The sequence below is a fragment of the Myotis brandtii genome, unplaced genomic scaffold, assembly GCF_000412655.1.
Source record: "Myotis brandtii unplaced genomic scaffold, ASM41265v1 scaffold59, whole genome shotgun sequence".
NCBI classification, from domain to species: Eukaryota; Metazoa; Chordata; class Mammalia; order Chiroptera; family Vespertilionidae; genus Myotis; species Myotis brandtii.
Genome location: NW_005370223.1, coordinates 6,923,144 through 6,946,171, shown reverse-complemented (window position 1 = coordinate 6,946,171; position 23,028 = coordinate 6,923,144). Strand labels below are relative to the sequence as shown.

The 23,028-nt window shown below is 36.4% G+C and overlaps 1 protein-coding gene across 14 annotated transcripts in view; it reads right to left on the bottom strand.

Annotated features, from left to right (window-relative positions):
• RIMS2 (regulating synaptic membrane exocytosis 2) overlaps positions 1 to 23,028 on the bottom strand; it is a 304,062-nt gene that overhangs the window by 52,021 nt on the left and 229,013 nt on the right. For 10 of the 14 annotated variants that reach the window (XM_005879299.2, XM_014550249.1, XM_014550250.1 and 7 more), the window contains one exon: positions 518 to 759. The exons of the other annotated variants lie outside the window; for them this stretch is intronic. In XM_005879299.2, coding sequence (XP_005879361.2) covers positions 518 to 759 — 242 coding nt within the window. The remainder of the gene's footprint in view (positions 1 to 517; positions 760 to 23,028) is intronic. 14 annotated transcript variants of the gene reach the window in all.

Here is a 23,028-nt window from a genome sequence, read left to right as displayed (position 1 = left end):
AACAGGGAAAGAAACTGCAGTGAGGCGATTGATACCACGGGTAACTGCTGCTCACAAACTGAAAAAGAAGTTAGGCTGTCAGCAATAAAAATCTATTACTCGCACAGAACATGAGGTGCCGTCTTCATCACCGTATCTTGCTGGGAATGAAAATGAACTGGGCTGGTTCCAACTTGAGAAAGCTACAGAAAAGCAAAGAGCCCACAGGTCAGGGCACCTTTACAAAGGATCAGCACCCGGCAATCAGGGGGACCGCGGCTCAACCCCTCCCTGAGGAAGAAAGACGTTAAACCCATTGCAAGAACAGCGGCCACGGTTGGAGTTAGAGCAGGTTCATCCCTGAAAAACAAAACCATTGTTCCATTTTCCGAAGAGCTGACTAGTTTAAAGTGCCCCTTTCCCTCTGGAACAGGTCACGGTCCACATGTTACTGCAATAAAACGAGTAAGAGAAAAAGAATATATGTACTTTAATGACAACTCGGAGATGAAGTCAAAAGTAACAGAAAAATGCCTACCCGTCTGGCTGAGCTGAGAAGCGCTGCGACTTTTCCGGGAGAGGCCAACAATAGCTACCATTTTGGCCCCGATGCTAGAGCGCCGCTTGTGGCCGCCGGGGCCCAGGGCGCCCACTGCCGTGTCCGACTGGCTGCCCTCGCTCTTCTCCAGCGAGCACATGTCGCCGCTGATGCTGGTGCTCTTGGTCATGTTCTTCCCCGAGGCGCCCACTTGTCGGCTTTGCATTTTGGATGTAAAGACACTGTAGGCCGATGGATCGTTAAGAGTGAAGATGAGAGTAAAAGGGAAAAGACAGAAAAGGTGTTTTAGAGGAAACATCTGAGATCGAATTGAAGTCTATCATTTATGGGGCATATTTTGAGGATTACGGTTTTTCAAACACCAGGGTCATGAATGGGCCTTCCTATTCAGGGTGAACCTTAACACGACTATGGAAAACGGACTTATCGTTTCACTTCTGGTGTCAAAGAAGACACCAGTTTGCATGGCCAGAGGAAGAAAAAAATTCATGAAAAATCAGTGGGCTGTCCTGCAAGTGAAAATAAGCTTTGAGGCAGGTGTGTAGCCTAAGGAGGACGTTTCCAAAGCATTCCTCCCATATTGATTCCCTACTGCCTTCAAAAAGAAATTCGGCTGTCCTGCAAGTGAAAATAAGCTTTGAGGCAGGTGTGCAGCCTAAGGAGGATGTTTCCAAAGCATTCCTCCCCCTATTGATTCCCTATTGCCTTCAAAAAGAAATTCGATGGAGTGGGAACATTTTCCAAAAAATAGCAAAAATTACAGCATCCACTGCTCAGAGTGGCCTTTTAAAACAAGTTTTTTTCACTTTATGAAAAACCTAATGAAGTTTATCTAGCAATAGTGAAATCTTCTAACAGGGACTGATGTTTTCATTAGCTTTGAATTAAACATAATTTATTTCACTTCATATCGTTTCATATTTATTGACATAAGTCAATATTAAAAAAGATTTTCCTCTTGCATTCATTTGGCAAGGAAAAATCATTATCGGTTTTCTAGACGGTGGTCAGAAAGCAATCAGTGAGTCCAGGAGGCATGCGAGCTGACTGCTGATCCTCGGGACTGACTCCGGGGATGGAAGTAATCAGAGAGAGGACCTGGATTTTTCTCATGATCATTGCCTGGGATAGGAGGCAGAGTAAGAAGTTAAAGAATGTGGAAGTAGGCTATCCATCTAGCCCCATAAGCCTGGAAGAATGTGAAGGACAGTGAGTCCAGGAGGCATGCGAGCTGACTGCTGATCCACGGGACTGACTCCGTGGATGGAAGTAATCAGGAAGAGGACCTGGATTTTCTCATGATCACTGCCTGGGGTAGGAGGCAGAGTAAGAAGTTAAAGAATGTGGAAGTAGCAGCCTGAATGGCAGAAATAGGAAGACTCATTTATGTATCAACAATTTTTGGCTCAGTATGAGAAAGTGATAGTTTCTGCTTTACTTTGATTCTGATCAATCTGAGCACATAACACATAATTACAGAAACAAAATAAAAAAATAGAAAACATTAGAAAAAATGTATACATCATTTAAAGGGTGAAAATAAGAAAACTGACCCACAGAGGTGAGCTCTTATCTCTATTCCATTTCTTGGTCTTAATAGACAAAATATTTTTTTCTCTAGCCTAGAGTAAAATCTGCTAAAAGGATAGGACAATTTGTTAATTTTATTAATGTATGTACATTTTCTCCAAATATTTAAGAGGGGAAAGGCTCAATATGAAATTTTAAAAAAATACAGTAAAGTATATTATTTTAACCACCACATTAGTTTCAACAAGAAATGAGGCATAAAGAGAAAGAGAGAAGCAAAGAGAACAGTGTATATGCTTCTATAAACCTCAAATCGATCATTTTCAAGCTTGTTTGATTTTGCTATTCTTTAATAAGCAACAAAACCAAAACATTTTAGAGGCATATAAACATGGGCTTGAATCCCAACTTCGCTTTTTCTGAAAGAGTTAATTGCTCTACTCTGAGCCTCCGCTTCCTCTAATTTATAAAATTAGAATTTTCCTTCCTTATTTTCAATAATAGAGATAATATGTCTGAAGTAAAAATTCAATGAATAGAAATTACAATAATTATTATTAAGGATATGGGCAATAGATAAAATAAGGTCAAACATGTATTATATACAGTAAATACATAACAGCATCAGTAGAAATAATATCTGCAATTATAAATTTAAAGTGAAACATTTTGAGATTAAAATGTGTAAAACTGTTTTCATGCAGCCAGCATTATCTAAGGGAGAGTAGACTACACTAGGAGTCATGAATTCCAGTTTGTTCTTTGGCTTTAGTGACTGATCCTGGGGGAGCTGTTTCCCTTTCTGGAGTGTGGTTTCCTTGTTTAACAAGTAAGAAAACATAAGTAAGCACCAAGCAGAAAGCCGGACATATGAGCTCCAAAAGCTATTCTCTTCCTCTTTCTCAATATCACCATCATCACCATCATCAACCATTAAGCATCTATTAAACATCTTGAACTGGAATATCTATAAGGTCCCCTTTAACTAGTGGATGCTTTGCTCCTCTAGATATCTCTTGTTCCAGGGACTCTGAGCAAATAAACGCAGAATGCAACGTAAGATTTTCATAGTATGCTGTCATCAGAAAAGGCATGGCATGGCATAGAAAAAGCAGTTTTTGGTTGAGCAAAGGCTTTGAAAATAATAACAAAGGCCCACAGAGTCACAGTAACCTAGTGCTCCTGTTATGTAAGAATTTGTGCCCCAAACATATATTTTCTAAAAAACCCACCTATTTTATCTATCAGGGAAGTCAAAGATATACTCACAAAATATGGCTTACTGGGCCTTCTGATTTCTGCTTTTTAATTTTCATGGTTGGATATAAAGGGCATAAAAAACTTGGCCAAAATCAAACGGGACACAATAAAATACTCAATGGAAATGATAAATCAGCATGTAGGTTAATATTTTAATTAGCATTTGGTTTTAAAGAAGTACACTTCTCTTCAATCTAGCAACTTGGATAATGCATTATCTACCAGAAAGGGTTATTAGACTTTTTGTTAAGATGGATCTACTTTTCATCTCCTTAAAACTTCGAGATCACCGGGGATGCGTTTATAAGTAGTTGCGCTGGAATGCTGTTCTGAGGGAGGGAGGCTGATGTGAGGATATCACTATTGGCTGATTTTACTGTCCTCAGTGGACGTCACCTAAACCTAAAGCAAACAAACTATCAACCAGACATTTTAAAGTTTTCGGGCTCTTGATTTATAGAATACTTGTAAAGACTCTGCAAACATGGGTGTCATTTGGAATGCTCATTGTGCTTAATCAAGCCAAGACCCATTACATTACCAATTACTTTAAAAGACAGAATTTGAAAGGGTCTCGTAATATAATAAATTTCCAATGTTGCTGGTGGTCTCAGTGATAGATTTCTGAGGGGCAATTTGGCAAATACATAAAAAACCTTAAAAAAATAAGCCGACCTTTTAACCTATCGATTCTATTTTTAGGATTGATCCTAAGGAATGTGTACAGATTTAGCAAGAATGATTATTTATTGAGAATTGATTACAACAGCAAAATAAACACACACGGGAAAACCCCATAAACGTCCAACTACAGAGGGTGTCTGAATAAGTTATGTTCATCAATAAAATAGAATGTACCTTTGAAAATGCTGTTGTAAATAAATATTTATTGACATAAAATATGTTCCTGACATGGAGAAAGGGAAAGAGGAAGCAGACATTTGAGCTTAGTTTTGGCTGGCACACATACTAAATGAGGAATTACCCTAACGCTTGGGGACACAGACAAATTCAACTGCCACAGGCTCTTCAGTGGCACACTGAGAGAAACAAAGAAATTCATATAAAAAAAGAAAGAAACATCTCTTGCTAAATTAGGTAGTTCGGGAAACCTGCGCAAGAATATGAATATGAACAGGGAATATGAAGAAAAATAACTTGTCTGTTGAGGAAGTTTTATATTCTTAGGGGGGTAAAGTACAAATGCAAAAAGATCTGGATGGAGACACTGAGAATAGTGTCCTAAAGGTAGTTTTAATTTTCTCTGGTTGGTAATGATGCTTTTAAAAAATGTCCTTTTTAAAAATTTTGTTTCCCCCCAAATGAATATAAAAGGTATTGGCAATAAGAAAAAAATTAAAAGAAATAAACAAATGAAACAAATAAAAAGAGCAATCAAAGACCAACACTCCTTTTCCTTTGACGTAGGTAAAATCATTCAACACACACAGTTCATACCATAGACCAAAGGTGCAGCACGGCTTTCAAGCTAATCCAGTTTCCTGCACAATAATATTGGGTGTTGATATAGGCTACGCCGTTTCAGAAAAAGACACAGAGTTTCTGCATTTCTACGTTCTGTCTTATGCACATTTTCTAATTTTTGCTTTATAAAAAAATGAAAAATGATCTATTTAGTATTCTAAAAGTAAAATATACAAAATTGCCAATGCAAGTGATCTATTTTATCACATCCTTATCGTTATTGAAAGTTGTATCCTGAAAGATTTTTTTTTATAATTCCTTTAAAAAATATATATATTTTTATTGATTTCAGAGTGGAAAGGACTGGGAGAGGGAGAAACATGAATGATGACAGGAAATCATGAATCAGCTGCCCCTTGCACACCCTCTACTGGGGATGTGCCCTGAGCGGAATTGAACCCTGACCTCCTGGTTCATAGGTTGACGTCCAACCAATTGATAGCTATCTCAGCTGGGCTATCCTGAAAGATTTTTTTTATTTTATTAAAAAGCAAATCTACTTTGTCAATCATTAGGCAAAAGGTAATGAAAGTTGAGTAAAATATTTGTAAATATTTCCCCAAAGACTTAAATAGCATATCAGGGGTTACAGAAGTATGTGATTAAATTAAATGAAGGTTACAGGCCACAGGGCTAAAAGTTTTAATTCATAGATTTGAATGAACAGATCCAAGTGTTTGGCTGGTAAGATAAATAGGAAAGACAAATTCTGAGTTTGTGAGTAGCATTGTAAACAAAATATATAGTCACGTCCAAACAAGAATTTCATTATATTCTTGTTTGAGAGCTGGAAGGTGGTTAGAAGAGAATTCACCCAAGGAATTAGAGACTGAGGTGATTCAGAATTTTGTGATTAGAGATACTTGGGGCCTAGCAACCAATACAGTGCAGTATGAGAACCGCAGCACAGGAACAGAGAAGACACTTAAGGATGGAGAGGAGACAGGTAACTTTAGAGTAGAATCATTTATATCTTGGGCTAGGAAGTGGTGCTAGAGAGGGCTTGTAGGGCTCAAAAGTTAGGTGATAGTAATAATGGCAGAGTAGGAAAAACCCAATGAGATTGGCCAAGCTCCCAAACATTTTGAACCTTGAAAGGCTTAATTCCTTTTTCCTTCCCTCTGCTGTGTTCCTGGAGGCAGGTGCCAAGAGCTAACTGAATACCTCTCACTACAACTCATACGTGCTTGCACCAGTTGCCAGTCATTGGGTGGATGTCTGGACTAAAAAGTGCCATTTCTTTACTTCTATGCTCCGTGTGTGTGTGTGTGTGTGTGTGTGTGTAATCCAGCTACTGTCTAAAGTCCCCCAATTAAAATTTTTATCTATATTAAAAATCCTAATTAGGATTGAATAACCTTTATTCCACTTACTCAAATGATGATCTACAATTTTAAGCTAGTAAGGTAGTGATAATTTATTCAGCCAATGTTTATTGAACACCTACATATATGGGATACAAAACTGTGGGTAGTACCATACCCTATATATACATGCTCACCTTTTCACATAAAGGAGCACTTTACCGCTTCTCTTTATCTAAATTGTCAGCATCACTAACTTTTGCTCTGTGGGGCCATGATTAAGTAAAATAAGGTTACTTGAATATAAGACTTCTAGGCCATGACAGCCGATCTAATTAAGGAGATGGCTACTAAGTGAGTAATAGAAGGGCAGGTAGCAATATACGACGTGAATATGCTGAACAAAAGGGTGGTTCCTGTTCTGGGCAGGACAGAGCAGGAAGACACAAAGTTTCATCATGTTACTCACAATGGCACAGAATTTAAAACATATGAATTGTTTATTTCTGAAAATTTCCATTTAATATTTTCAGACCGAGGCTGACTACAGGGAACAAACAGTGACAGTGAAACCGTGGATAAGGAGGCTAAGCGGGGGTGGGCAGGGGTGGCAGGCGGGTGGCTCCTATAATTTTTCTAGTTTTCAAATTCTCTTAGGCTTAGGGCACAGTCCCTCACAGAAAAAAATTTATATTTGATTCTTTGGTATATAAGCAGCTTAACAATTTTATATGATCTATTCAAGGCAACAAAATCTGAAAATTTTACCAAGAGGTAAAACCTAAATTTAGGTTCTAAGTAAGTCAGACATGGGTTTCTATCCTATTTCTATCACTTAAGAGTTCATGACCTTGATAATATTTCTTTACCTGTTCTGAGCATTGGTTTTCTCATATATTTATTATGTACCTTTCTACTTGAATGTAAGCTTCATGGGGCAAGAACATTGCTTCTTTTGTTCACTGTGAAATCCCAGGTTTTAAAATAATGCCTGCCACATGGTAAGTGTACAGTAAGGTTGAATAAATGAGTTAATTAATCTAACAAAATAATAACTCTCACAAGGTTGTGATGAGGATTAAATGAAAAAAAGACATGTAAATACAACATTTAGCATATGCTAAATGTTAGCTCTAATTATTATATGTTTACAATTACATGGGGACTTTGAGGCTTTAGTAAAAATAAACACTTAAACTTGTTAGATTTATTCGAAGCAGCTATTTTACATAAGCAGAGAAGTTAGTGGCCTCAAAGAAATGGTCCTTCAGACTTCATATAAGTGAATAATTAAGATACCTTTGATCATTTCAAACTTGAAAAGATGTATTTCAATGAAAATATTTTTAAGATGATCTTGTTATACATATGATTAATAATGAATGCATATACCAGTAAATTAAACAGACATTTATTATCTATAGATACTGTAGTAAGTACTGAAAAAAAAAAGTTATACACTTTTGGCACTAAATGAAATGCTACACACAATTCGGGATGAACTTACTCTTCTGTTTTGTTGGTAAATACTGAGTTAAATGGGAAGTTCTCTTTATTTTACAGATCATCCTCCTGAAAACACTCCCAAACTTAGACTTTCCTATAAGCCCCTTTCTGCCTGGAAAGAATGCCAGTTTAAGTGCTGTATTATTGCTTTAGCCAAACGTTATTAAGACTGGATAAAAATGCTCACTGAGGTTAGAGACATAATGATAGCCAATGACGAGGTCATCAAGAAGGAGTGGACACTTAACCTGGACACACTGTGGCAAAAGTGTTCACATGACACATTACAGTAATATTTTCTCAAGTTTGTGTTGAAAACTAACAGCAATAATAGTCAAGGCTATTATTACTTCCATTACAATTAGCCACTTTCTGAAACTAATATACTTTCATTTTCAAATGAACCTATTCTTCATAATGAAATAATAAAGATGAACAGAGAGTAAGCAATTTGTAAATATTGTGTTTCAAACAGACTTCTCATAGCATATTTATAGGCTACTTCTGTTTTTATGGATATTTATCTGTTATAAGCTCTTTTCCTTTAATAAACACAACCTGCCACTTCTCGTAAACTCAAGTTTGAATGACTAAATAATGAATTAAATGTACAAATGCAAATATAAAATAAGGTATTTTTCTTCATCTCAACATGTCTTATAGTATTCAATTATAAGCCCATGATAAACATGTGTTGAAATTATGTTTTATATTGCACTAAATCTTACCTAATAGACAAAGATGCAAATTGACCGTACCTTCACTATGCTAACCAGCCAATCAGAGTGATATGCAAATTAACCACCAACAAAGATGGCGGTTAATTTGCATACATAGGCTCCAAGCAGTGGAGCGAAGCCTGACAGCCCCGGGGCCGGCGGAGCAGCGAAAGCCTCAGGGCCGTGGGGCCAGTCCAAGTGGTGGAGCGAAACCTCATGGCCCCAGGGCCAGTGGCGCAGGGAAGCCTCACAGCCCCGGGGCTGGTGCAGCGAAGCCTCATGGACCCAGGGCCGGCTCTGGCTGGAGCCCGGCCAGAGCGAAGGCCTGGGTGCCGGGTGCTGGAGGAAAACCGGTGCCAGCAGCCAGGGGAAAGGAAGGCCTATTGCATGAATCTCTTCGTGCAACAGGCCTCTAGTATTTTTATAATAAAATTTTGATTAGAAATATTAAAAACAATGTTGCTAATTGATAGTAAATGAAGATCCTAAATTTTTAATTTAAAAATGTACATTTAAAGTGTAACATTTATTATATTCTACACAATTAAACTCCTTGTATTTTAAATCCTTATGTTCCAAAATAAAAATCATAAACCCTCAGAACTTTATGATTATGCTATAGATTATTATACAATGAAACTGTCAAATTGCCCAAGAATTATCATTAGTCATTTAAAGTCTAATATATATAAATAAACACAAGTATCCCATATATATGTATATATATATTATAAATAGTCACATATAAAAGTTTAATGGAAAAATGATGAGTTTGAAAGATAGAATTACCAACCAGATGGTTGTATTAAAAAAGACCAGAACTTTGAACAAATTTGATAGTCTACTTGCTTTAAAATAAAACAAAACTACTAGGTTTCTTTCTTCTTTCCAACAAATCTGTATCCTTCCTAACCAAGATTTCTCAAATCATACTTCTCTCAAAAGAAATAGACAAAGAGCTTGACTCGGAGTATTTTACTCTGTAGAATTATAATTTATGAAGTGTCTAGATCTGCAATGTCCAATACTGTAGGCACTAGCAACATGTGGCTGATGAACAGTTGAAATGCTCCTCATCCAAACTGATATGCACTGTAAGTACAATGTACACACTGGTTTAGAAGCCTTGATATACCCCTCCAAAAATAAATATTTCATTAATCTTTTTATATACATTAATATTTGAAATGAGAATATTTTGGATATATTGAGTAACATAAAAAGTATATTAAGTTACTCTGACTTGTTTGTTTTTAATTTTTTTAATGTACCTATTAAAAACTTATATATGTGGCTCATATTTTTTTTTTATTGGACAATGCTGCCTTAGATAACTGGTTTTAAATGGCATAGATATATTACAGCAAAAATATTTGAAATAAAATGTTTTTTTCCTATGTAAATTATATTTCCTTTTGATGTTAATTATGAAATTAGTGTTGTTCTGTGAATAAAATGGACTAATGCAAAACCTTACAAAGGCAATCAAATGATAACACTGACAAACATTAAGCTTAATATGAAAAATAAAAACTAGAGTACAGTTAACATTCAAAACAAAATAAGTTCATTTAAAGTGAAAATATAAAGCAATAAAATAATATTAGCAAATAAATATAAAGACAAGGTAGTCACATGTTCTAAAATGAACAATTAATTTTTCTATTTTAATACTTATTTGGGGTTATGGATTTCCACTTTGTTGAGGGCAATGACTCCTAATCTTGAACAAAGAATATTTATGATTTGTATATCTAGTAGGAAAAATAATTATCTACTGGGAAGTCAACTGAATTTAACCAGGAGACTCACATTCATGATTTAGCTGCACTACTTACGCTGTAATTGAGTAATTGTTCCTCAGTTACACCATGATATGAAATGGAGATAATATACCCCAACTTTATTCAGAGAGTTGCTACAAGGCTTTCTACTCCTTTATTTCTAGCTCATTTAATCGGGTATCCTTATCCTTCAGTATTATAACTTTGATTCCCACACTTTTTCTCAAATTTTCAGCTCCTTTATCTTACATGTAACTTAGATTTTACAGCCCATCATTTCAATCACTCCTTTGCACACACTCTCAACATTTTAGCACCCCTCTTCGTACACATCCAACTGGCAGAACCCTCTGGTGACTCCTATTATGTGCTTCTTCTATGCCTACATCTCAACGTTTGAGCATTGTTGAAAAAAATATCAGTAGGACACACTGATTCCACTATAATTCCCTGTCATTGGCCTTAAAGTTACTCTACAGTGCACTTCCCACTCTCCCCACAATAACCAACAGACTCCTTCATGCTACTCAAACCTCACCTTTTGCTTTCCTCTTGGGAGGATAACTTTTCTTTTTATTTCATGGGAAAAATGGAAGCTATTGGAAATGTCCTTATCTTAAAAAGAAGATGTAAACACCATATTTGTATCAATGTACACACACACACACACACACACACACACACCAATAATCTCTAAATCTAAGTTAGCTGACTAAGCTTTTTTCCTAACTCCATACTGTCTACCCAATAAACTTCTCAAAATAACCACTCAGATGTCACACAGGATTAGGATTTCACAAGTTTGATATGTCCCAAACAAAACTTAAGTTTTTAATCAAATATATTCCTTTTAGTCTTCCCTGTTTCAGTAAAGAGTATAACTTTTCACCAAGTTGCTTAATTTGGAAATCCAAGAGGCGCCCTCGACTTCTCCTTTTCCTTTATTCCCACACTCAATCTATCATTACAGCCTCCAGATTCTAACCCTAAAATATATTTATATCCTTCCATGTCTCCCATCCGGATGTTTACCACTCAAGTCCATGTTACTCTTGTCTACTTTACTGCAATACATCCTCTTTGCCCCTGTTCTGTGTTCCATATAATAGCAGCCAGGGTCGTTTTTCTTAAAACATAAATTGGATTATGTCCCTCAACCTCTAAAACTCTTCCATGTCTTTTCATTGTACTTGGGTAAACCCCAAAATCCATAAAATAGAAGTTATCAGAAGAATTTTTTTTTTATTCCCAACTGTCTGTCTATGAATGACTTGCTTCTGCACACTATCCTCTTCTTTCCGCTCCATAACAAACCAACAAATGCCTCTCCTGGCAAATACCACTTCCTCCACAGGAGCTCAGGAACCCACCCTCATTCTCCAAGGTCCTCCAAGTCTGCGTCTTTCTCTTTCATCCCATCTCATTTTTCGTTACAAACTACTTTTCAGCCTCTTCTAAATTCCTCAAAAATGGCAAGCACTTTTCCACCTCAGGACCTTCACATATATTGTGCCTCATTTGAAATAATCCTCAGAATAACCTTATGAAAGAGGAACTTACTATAAGAACAGAAGGATATAAGCGTAGAAAGGTCATGCAGTGTGCCCAAGGTGTCACTGCTAGTAAGGCCTGTATGATTCAAAAACGCATGCTCTTAGCCACCACACTTGACCAGTACTGAACAGAGCTGGTTTGACAAACTTCAGACTGCATCAGAATAATCTGGTGGAGATATATATATATATATATATATGACTTTTTAAAATTGATCTCAGAGAGGAAGGGAGAGAAACATCAATGATGAGACTCATTGATTGGCTGCCTCCTGCACACCCCCTACTGAGGATCGAGCCCGCAACCCAGGCATGTGCCCTTGACCGGAATCAAACCTGGGACCCTTCAGTCTGCAGGCTGACACTCTATCCACTGAGCCAAACTGGCCAGGGCATATCTGGAGGCTTATTAAAACAGTTCCCTGTCCCATTCCCAGAGTTTTGACTCAGTGGGTCTGCATTTGTCACAAGTTTGCAGGTGATGCTGATGCTGCAGACCCAGCAGCTAGTTTCTGAGACTCGCTGGCCGGCCTTACTGAGCAGTACAACTTTCCCATGTGAAAAGACGGCAAGCCTTCATTGGCTGTTCAGAATCACCTACATTTTTGGTATTTTCACTAGCGTACACAACTGCCGCCAGGTGGCATCAAAATGCATCTGGTATCTGGGCAGCGGGGCTCTGGTAGCAAGACTGCATGCCAGCCGGGCAGCTTCGCCTGGTCATTTCATGAACCTAATGATACGGCAACATCACATTCGACATTGTGAGTGTTTGGATACCAATTACAATGTGTTCTCAAGGTTTTATTATGTCTCCACTATAAAAACTCTATTGCAATCATATGCTCTCTTCTCATAGAGCCGGGATAGTTCAGTTTGTCAGTGACTTCAGCAGCCTAGTACCTGATACTTGGCACTAAGTGGCTTTAAGGAAAGAATCATTGAGTAAGTGAATTAAAGAAGTTCATTATATGAATGAATACACCGAGTAATGTAGAGATGATTACATACTAATTTAATTTTAAGCTGCATCTAGTATGTTTCAAAATCATTTTGGTACTCAATAAATATGTATTTGCTGATGAGGAAAATAAAACTTCCTAATAACTGTTTTAGAAATACATAGATATGAACCAATTAACAAGTACTACTTGTACATGTTTAAGACACGCTATGCTAATCTATACTAATAAAAGGGTAATATGCTAATTAGACCGACATCTTCCAGACGACCTTCCAGATGTCCTTCCTGACAAAGCCAGGTCTGGGCAAAGCCGCCCATGGTCCTGGTGCCCGTGGCTGGCCCAGGCAAAGCCGGCCCAGGTCCCAGGTGCCTGCGGCCAGCCGGAGGAGAGAAGCCTGAGTCCCAGGTGCGGGGGCCGAAGCAGAGGTGGTTAGGGGCAATCAGGCCAGCAGGGGAGCAGTTAGGGGTGATCAGGCAGGCAGGCAGAGGTGGTTGGGGGGGATCAGGCAGGCAGAGGAGGTTAGGGGAGATCAGGCAGGCAGAGGTGTTAGGGGCAATCAGGCAGGCAGGCAGAGGGGTAAGGGGCTATCAGGCAGGCAGGTGAGTGGTTAGGAGACAGCTGTCCCAGATTGCGAGAGGGATGTCCCAGATTGGAGAGGGTGCAGGCCAGGCTGAGGCCTTCCCCCCTCACCCCCCCACCCCCATACTTGAATTTCATGCACTTGGCCTCTTGTTAAAAATGTAAGACATGATGTTTGTTCTAAAACCACTTCCACGTCTAACCCAGTTTGCTAAGTAAAGTGTAAAGACAAAATAGAATCCAAGGCAGAACACAGATGTCAATTAATCTAAAGACTTCAAATAATAGTGATTTCAGATAATAAGTTAAGAAATGCCATTAATATCCCCTGTGCATTTGCACATTGCACAGCAGTCCTCCGTCCCATACAGGCTGTGTGGTTGCCGGATGCTGCACTCGATTTGCTCCTATGCAGATGCAGAAAGCACTGCACTAATGTGGAGCAGCTTCCTTCTTCCATTTAAGCTAATTCTTCCATCTTCCAGGAACCACACACTATATTTAGGTTATACCTCCAACCATCAGCAGATGGTCAAAGCGGACAGTGAGATGTCAACAAATGTTTTACTGATTTCTGTTATAAAATCTTATTCTGAAGCCTCAGTTCTGTCCCTCCATAAAAACAAACTAGTCTAGAATGTATTGCTTTGCTGTTCAGTTGTTTGTGTTATTGTGATTAGCATACACTTAAGAATGATTTGGGGGGGGGGTAGTATTTTTCTCTCAGCACAGAAATGATTGTATATCAATGTTTATTTTTACACTGGCTATTTTTAAAATTTGAGAAAAATAAAATGTTACTTTTGGTACAGTTGTTGATATAATTGTACAGGTCCACCTTGGTTGATAATTGCACATAATAGATAATGAACTTTGGAATTTTTTCATGTGTTTATGTATAAAAACTTTATTTGGAAATTATCTCATTTACTATCTGATTACTATTCCCTCATTTTCTTGTAAAATTTAAAATACTTTTTGACCACAGAAGATTTTAAAAATTTAGCCATTTTGCATTTTAAGCTTGAAAAATAAGTTTAAATCACTCTATCCTTGGGCCTATATGTTAAAATTGGTTTAAAAAATGCAAGTTAAGCCCTAGCTGGTTTGGCTCAGTAGATAGGGCGTCGGCCTGTGGACTGAAGGGTCCCAGGTTCGATTTCCAGTCAGGGCACATGCCCAGGTTGCGGGCTTAATCTGCATGATTTGTGGTAATGGGGAATCAATAAAAATATATTAAAAAAAATAAAAATAAAATAAATAAAAAATGCAAGTTAATAATCACTTGCAACTTTTTTGTGTGTATTCCACCAATGGTTTACATTTGGTCATATCCTATTCTTACATGGAATGTATTGAGAAATAACAGAATGATCTACTTTGTACATTAAATATGTGATTTTAAAAAAATCATCTACTGTTATAGCTCAGCCTACTGTCCTCCCTTGATTCACATAATAAAAATTTAGTGTAAATAGTGCCTGATATACTCATCAATTCTTCAAAACTATTTACAACTAGCATAAAATTTCACTCTTTGAGGTTTTTTTAAATGGGAGAAAGATTATCATCAATTCTTCAAAACTATTTACAACTAGCATAAAAGTTCACTCTTTGAGGTTTTGTTTTTTAAATGGGAGAAAGATTGCTTAAGTAGAATGACCTGGGTCATTCCATACTAAAATGAAGGGCATTGGTATTTTTTCTGAGAACCAGACTTTTCAAAAGTAGTGCCTATAGCTAGAATAAAAGCTTTCTTTAGTTGTTAAACTATCATAAGATCCCTTCATTTCCTATGATTCTATATTCACTAAAATAAAAACATATACAGGTTGAATGAAACTTGGCATTATAAAATAAACATATTTTTAAAAGTAATTAAATATCTTCTTTCAGATGGCAAAAATCTAGACACTCCCATATTGAAATTCAATATTTTCTTTGCTTGAAAATGTTACTCCACTGCACAATAATTTGTCAGACATTTTTGGAAGATTACCATTATAGAAAAATAACATGACAATAATGCAATGACCTTAGCGAACTAAAAATTAAGATACCAAGATATAGTGTCATTTGGTAAACGATCCATTCTTTCCTTTATTAGTACAAGAAACTTTATCTAGACTCACGCTTCTTGGGATTCTGAAAGGAAGAGAATACTTTGTCGATTGCCAAGTACTCTATTCAGAAAGTATGTACGGTAATAGGAAATGTAAGTGGCTGCCCTGGAAACAGTTTACAATAATCTCAGGTGGTATAATGAATGCCTTGTTTTTATTAAATAGTTTTAGAAACGGAAGTTAAACATGAAGTTACTATTGATTTCAATAACAATAACATGGATTGTTCTTATTTCCTTTCCATGGACTATAAGGATGTATCGACATAGAAATATGCATATTCACTTTACAATGACCTTCATGCCAAGTCCCTGTCTTACTTTTAAAAATTCAAAAATTTAAGAATCTTTTATTCTTCATCTGCTTAAAATTCGTAACACTTTCAACTTCCCAGCTTGTCTTTCGACAGTCATAGTTACCAAACGTAGAAACACTGAAGTTTTTTTACCTCTTCCTTCCCCTGCGCTTCAGCTGCTGGTGTAAGATCACCCCTCCATCACCTGTGCCTGACGCCACGGGCCCTAGAACTTAGTGTTCTGGTAGGAAACCCCGACTCCAGCAAACACAGTCTCACCTCCATTATCAGCTTTGAGACTATGAGGACTAACCTCATTTTCTATTCCCTTTATCCCTGCTAGGTTCAGTCACCACACGAAGCTCAGGATTCTTAAATCTCCACTTGCTTCCTGGATTCAAATCCTCATTCTGCTCTTCGGGCAGTAAAGCCATGTTTCCATTTCCTTTGATTCTGACACACACTATTGCCTTTTCTACTTGCATCATTCCACACCCAATGTATTTTACTATCAGTCTCCTCCATCAATTTTTAAGTTCCGTATTTGCAGGAACTTTGTCTGTTAGTTCGATCCTGCATCCCAAGCATATAGAAGAGGGTCTTGCCCATAGTAAGCACTCATTAAATATCTATTGAATGAATAAAGTAATTCAATAAATCATCAAACCCTATTGATACATTCTTTGCAATAATCTTGGATTTTCCCCCTTTTTGTTCCTTTTTGTTCCCTCTCTAGTCCAGCACCTCTCATTCACTGCTGGTGGGAATGTAAACTGGTACAGCCACTATGGAAAAGAATATGGAGGCTCCTCAAAAAATTAAGAATAGAGTTACCATATGACCCCCCCAACCCCTCTTCAGGGTATCTCCCCCAAAATTTGAAAGCATTTATTTGCAAAGATATATGTACCCCTATGTTCACTGCAGCATTATTCACAGTGGCCAAGACATGGAAACAACTGAAGTGTCCTTTGATATATGATTGAATAAAGATGTGAAAAAAAAATATATATATATATAATGAAATACTGCTCAGCCATAAAAAAGGATGAAATACTGCCACTTGCAACAACATGGATGAATCTTGAGAATACCATGCAAAGTGAAATGTCAGACAGAAAAAGTCAAGAACCATATGATTTCACTCATATGTGGGATATAAAACTGAAAGCAACAAATAAGAAAAACAAACAAAACCTCACAGACACAGATAACAGTATGGTGGTTACCAGAGGGTAGCGGGGGGAGGGGCAGTAAAGGCTAAAGTGGATCCAATATGTGGTGATGGAAGAAGATTTGACTTTGGGTGGTGGGCACACAGTGCAATATACAGATGATGTATATAGAACTGTACACTTGAAACCTATACAGTAATTTTATTAACCAATGTCAACCCAATAAAGTTAAATAAAGTTGTCAAAACATAAAGCCAAACTAAAATAACTAAATTTTCAGATTATTTGGAATCCTTAGTAACTCTCTGAGATGATGTAGCATGTGCTGGAATGGTGGAATCAGGAAGGTGAATTTGTGCCTCAGAACTTAACTGTTATCTCCCAAGACTCTTCCCTTTACACCTACTTCCTTACATGAGGAAACTGTGGAGTCACCGATTACTTACTATGTGTCACTAAATAACATTTAAAATATATAATTATAAAATATTCCATTATTAAGTATGTCTTTTATATTGGTAATTTAGTTTAGTTATTGTATTATAATCATTTAGCTGTCCATGTTCTCCATTCGCTTTGACCTCCTCACGGTAAAAACTGTTTTTCATACATCTCAGTATCTCTCTGGACACTATCACAATTGCCAAAATTAGCAGCTGGAAAAATAGTTGGGGAAGGAAAGGAGCAAAGAGAGAAATGGAAGTGGAAAGAAGGGAGGAAGTTAATTGGTTCGTTTGCCTGTCAAACACTTGCTAAGAAGAAAGGCCACTTGGTTAATCTACTCGTTCATTGCTTTCTATATTTCAGTGGTGTGATGGTGGGAAAGGACTGGATCTTTTACACACCTATATGCAGTGCTATTACCCCCACAGTGCAATGGAACTAATTATGGTTTGACACTGAAAAATGTGATATTTTCTAGGTATTTTCCTTTTACCCTCATCTTTTTTTTGTATTCTAATTTTAATTATACTGGTGTAAGGCTAATATCCCAATATTTTTCCTAGAAAATGTGTTTTAAAATTTTTAAATAAAAATAATTGCTTAATATCATTATATACTGTGTGCTATAAAATGAACCAAAATAGTGAATATGAATATCCTTTAACTTTTTTAGTTAAATATTTGTTTAATTTAAGGAAACACAGAATAAGAATGGGACAGTGTGGAAGTTCCCTAAAAAAATAAAAAATAGAACTATCTTATGACCTAGCAATTCGAATTCTGGGAATATATACTGAGAAATCCACAACACTAATTTGAAAAGATATATACACCTCTATGTTCACTGCAATGTTTTTACAATAGCCATGATATGAAAGCAACGGAACTGCCCACCAATAGACACATGGATTAAAAAAAGCTGTGGTACATATATACAATGGAATACTACTTGACCATAAAAAAGAATGTAATTCCCATTTGTGACCAAATGGATGTATCTAGACCAGGGGTGGGCAAACTTTTTGACTCGAGGGCCACAATGGGTTCTTAAACTGGACCGGAGGGCCGGAACAAAAGCATGGATGGAGTGTTTGTGTGAACTAATATAAATTCAAAGTAAACATCATTACATAAAAGGGTACGGTCTTTTTTTTTTTTTAGTTTTATTCATTTCAAATGGGCCGGATCCAGCCCGCGGGCCGTAGTTTGCCCACGGCTGATCTAGACAGTATTATACTAAGTGAAATAAGTCCGATAGAGAAAGACAAATACCGTATGATTTCACTTACACATGGAATCTAAAGAACAAAATAAATAAACAAACAAAATACGAACAGATTCACAAATACCCTGAACAAACTGAGGGTTGCCAGGTGGAAGTGGTGGTGGGAGGGATGGGTGAAAAAGGTGAAGGGAGTAAGAATTTACAAAATAGTTGTGGGGATATAAAAATACAGGGAATGTAGTCAGTAATATTGTAATAACTATGTATGTTTCCAGGTAGTTACTACAATTATCAGGGGGATCACCTTGTAATTTATATAACCGTCTAACCTCTATGCCAGCGGTTCTCAACCTGTGGGTAGCGACCCCTTTGGGGGTCGAACGACCCTTTCACAGGGGTCGCCTAAGACCATCAGAAAACACATATATAATTACATATTGTTTTTGTAAATCACTATGCTTTAATTCTGTTCAATTTGTGACAATGAAATTGGGAGTCACCACAACATGAGGAACTGTATTAAAGGGTCGCGGCATTAGGAAGGTTGAGAACCACTGCTCTATGCTGTACATGTGAAACAAATATAAAAGAAAAAAAAGAGAATGAGTTATTGTTTTTTATTGACATATAGAGAAATGACTAGCATGTCTTCACTCTCATGAAGATCACAGTCGAGAAACACACCTCAAAATTACCCAATGGAGAAATAAAACACAGATGAAAAGTCCCTAGATTGTTTTTCAAGAAATTGTCAGTAACTAACTTGAGGAATTAAATGATAATTATAAATATACTTCATATTATTGGGTTAACAGCAAAAATATTAAGCAATCATTTTTTAAAGTTATAAATTATGACCTAGCTCAGATTTTTTGGAGTTTAGATGAAAAGTTCAATGTGGCTTAAATGTTAAAATTATGTAATGATCTAAATATGAACTTTATAGGTGAAAGAGACTTAAAGATAAGTTGGTTTGTTTTCTATACGATTGAGAAACTAAAGAAATAAAAAGTTACCCCAGGTCTTACAGAGTGCTCACATCCAAATGGAATTAGAAACTATCCAATTGAGTGCTATCTATACTATGACATATGGAAATATATTAGAAAATTATTGGATATTAATTCTGCTCATCACAAAAGTGCTCTATATTTGTCTAAAAATACAAGAGCTTTACTATGCTGGAGAAAAATTAGAGCTTTGAAATAATGTTATTAAACATGACAGAAAATCTCAAACAAAATTTCTATCCATACATGCATTTTCTTTGCTGTTCAAGCAACAGATGTGTCACTATACATATATATATATTAATTGATTTCTGGGAGAAAGGGAGAGGGAGAGAGATAGAAACATCAATGATGAGAGAGAATTGTTGATCAGCTGCCTCCTGCACACGTCCTACTGGGGATTGAGCCCACAACCCGGGCATGTGCCCTGACTAGGAACTGAACCATGACCTTCTGGTTCATAGGTCAGTGCTCAACTATTGATCCACACTGGGCGGGCAAAGGTTGTATCACGTTTGCGGGCTCTAGGACACTGTGATTTTCCAGTCACCATGGGTTTTATTTGGAGTGAGACTGTAGTAATGTGACAGGCAGAATGGCTGAACTGCCCTTATTCAGTTTGGCCAGGGAGCACTCGCTCGTAGGCACCGGTGAGGAAGAATTAGATAATACACGGCCAGAACAAACATGCTATAGCACAAACGTGCTATCTGTGTTGTGAATTTTACTTCAGAGAGAACACTGAGAAGTCAAATCCAGAAATAAACAAACGTGAATAACATACCTTAATTTTTTTAAACTTAAAAATGATATTTTTACTAACATTTGGACAATTTTACTCTAACAAATAAGTGAATATTAGGACATTTTTGAAATTATTTGCAAATTTTACTCTTCAAACTTATGGGCAAAATGTACTTTGCCAAACATTTTTCTTTAACTGAACTGCTATATATGTAGATTAAAACAAATGTGGATTTACAGCATACCTGTACACTAACCATGGTTAGAAAAAGAGTTTTTAATGGTTAGAAGCTATAAGAAATCATGAATTTTCTTCTGAGAATGTTTTCCTACCTTGTACAGTGCCAAAAGAGTCAATTGTCTCTTATGGTTTCAATTTATTTCAAATGCTTTCTACAGAGAAATAGGAGGAACACTGGACTTCGGTGTCAAAAGGTATGATTTCCATCACTACTGACACTTAAATTATTTAATACTAGAAGCCCATTGCATGAAGATTCGTACAATAGGCCTTCCTTCCCCTGGCTGCTGGCTCCGGCTTTCCTTCGGCACCCGGGGCCCAGGCCTTTGGTCCGGCCGCAGCAGAGAAGCCAAGCCTCTTCAGTCTTCAGTCTTCACTCCGGCTGGAGCCTTTAGTCTTCCCTCCCCTGCGTATGCAAATTAACCACCATCTTTTTTGGGTTAATTTGCATAGTCGCTCCGATTAGCTGGTGGGCATAGCGGAGTGACACCAATTTGCATGTTTCTCTTTTATTAGTGTAGATTGGGAAATTTAGATAACTTCTTATAACTTCAATTTTCCATACACCTGCACTTCAATAAATAGTTTTAAATGATATAATTGATTCATTAAAATGTTGTACTAAGGGGAAGTATTATTATTGAATCAACATGCTATAGTGTACCTTTTACACTTTCACTCTATATTGTAATCTATTTCCCTTCTAGACTTTAATTCTTTGAGGGAAGAGACTAGGTCTTGTTAAGCACAATTTCCCCTGTTTTAGCATAGGATCATGCATCAAGAATACACTAAAAAATTTTGCTGAATACATAAAGGGAATTTAAGGTATAAAATAATTTTAATTCCAAAATCATTAAAAGTCAACTATATCAAACTATGATATAAACCTTATCTCTATCATATTACTTTGTGAAATTATAATATTTTTAATATTTTGGAAATAATTTGTCTTATACAAAATGTAAGATAAACCCTCATCTGAATTGTCTTCTGGAAAATTGTTAAAGTTTTTATGAAATATGCAGTTTAAAAAAGCTAAACAGAAAATAAGAATTTTATAAACTTATTTTCCTTTTCCATTCCTTTTATTTCTTTATCAATCTCCACTATTTATCAAATCCTTATCATATGCCAGGAACGATGTTAAGAGCTTTAAAGATATAATCTCATTGATTTTTCATGACAACGCTGTAAAAAGATTACTTTATCATCCCCAATATATAGGTGGGAAAGGGCAGTTTTTATTGTTAGGAACTGGCAGCACCAGGATTCAATCCAGTTCTGTCCGAATCCAGAGCTAACTTTTAGCCATTATGCTACATTATCTCTCATGCAAATTTTGGAGGACTTAGGCATTATTCTGTATAATGCTAAACATAAATTTGGATGCTGATAAGTGATACTATGCTTACTATGAGTTAGTGTAACATGGCACCATGTTCTTATTCACAACTTTGCAAAGCAAGCCAGCTAGACAGTTCTCTACACATGACTGGTGAGCCATGAAAGGTAGCAATTCATTCTCCATGATAAACATAAAAAAAGCTGGTCCTGATTATATGCAGTTGTCATCATCTATGCAAAGTATCTTGAAAGGAAGTTTCAGAAGACTGACTTACAAATTTTCCATCTCCAAATGATGATCATTATTTTATATGTAAATATGCTATATGAAGTCTCACAATAGTGAGAGAAATCCTAGAAGAAAAGATAACAATTTATTCTAATATAAGGCGACAGGAGAAGATTTGACTTTGGGTGTTGGGCACACAGTGCATACAGATCTTGTAACATAAAAACCCACAATTGAAACCTATATTCATGTTGATCAATGTCAGTATGGCGGTTCCTCAACACACCCTGATCAATTTAATAAATAAATATTTAAAAAAAGAAAAAAGGAGATTGAAAAATACACAATTAAATGGAAAGATATTCCATATTCATGGATTGGAAGAATCAATAGTTAAAATGGCTGTATTACCCAAATCAATATACATATTTAATGCAATCCCTATCAAAATACCAATGTCATTTTTTAAAAAGAAATAGAACAAAAAATCACCAGACTTGTATGGAACCAAAAAAGATCCCAAAGAGCCAAAGCAATCCTGAGAAAAAAGAATGAAGTCAGAGGTATTTTATACTACCTGACTTCAAGTTATACTACAGAGCTATGATAACCTAAACAGCATGGTATTGGCAGAAAAACAGATGCACAGACCAATGGAACAGAATTGAGAGCCCAGAAATAAAACCACAGGTATATGAGCAAATAATTTTGACAAAGGAGCCAAAAACATATAATGAAGAAAAGAAACCCTCTTCAATAAATGGTACTGGGAGAGTTGAAAACCACATGTAAAAGAATGATATTAGATTACAGTTTGTTCCCTTCTATAAAAATTAAATCAAAATGGATCAAAGACCTAAATATAAGATCTGCAACAATAAAGCACATAGAAGAAAATAAAGGTACTAAACTTATGAACCTTGGTTATAGAGAAAAATTTATAAATTTGACCCCAACAAGGGAAGTAGTAAA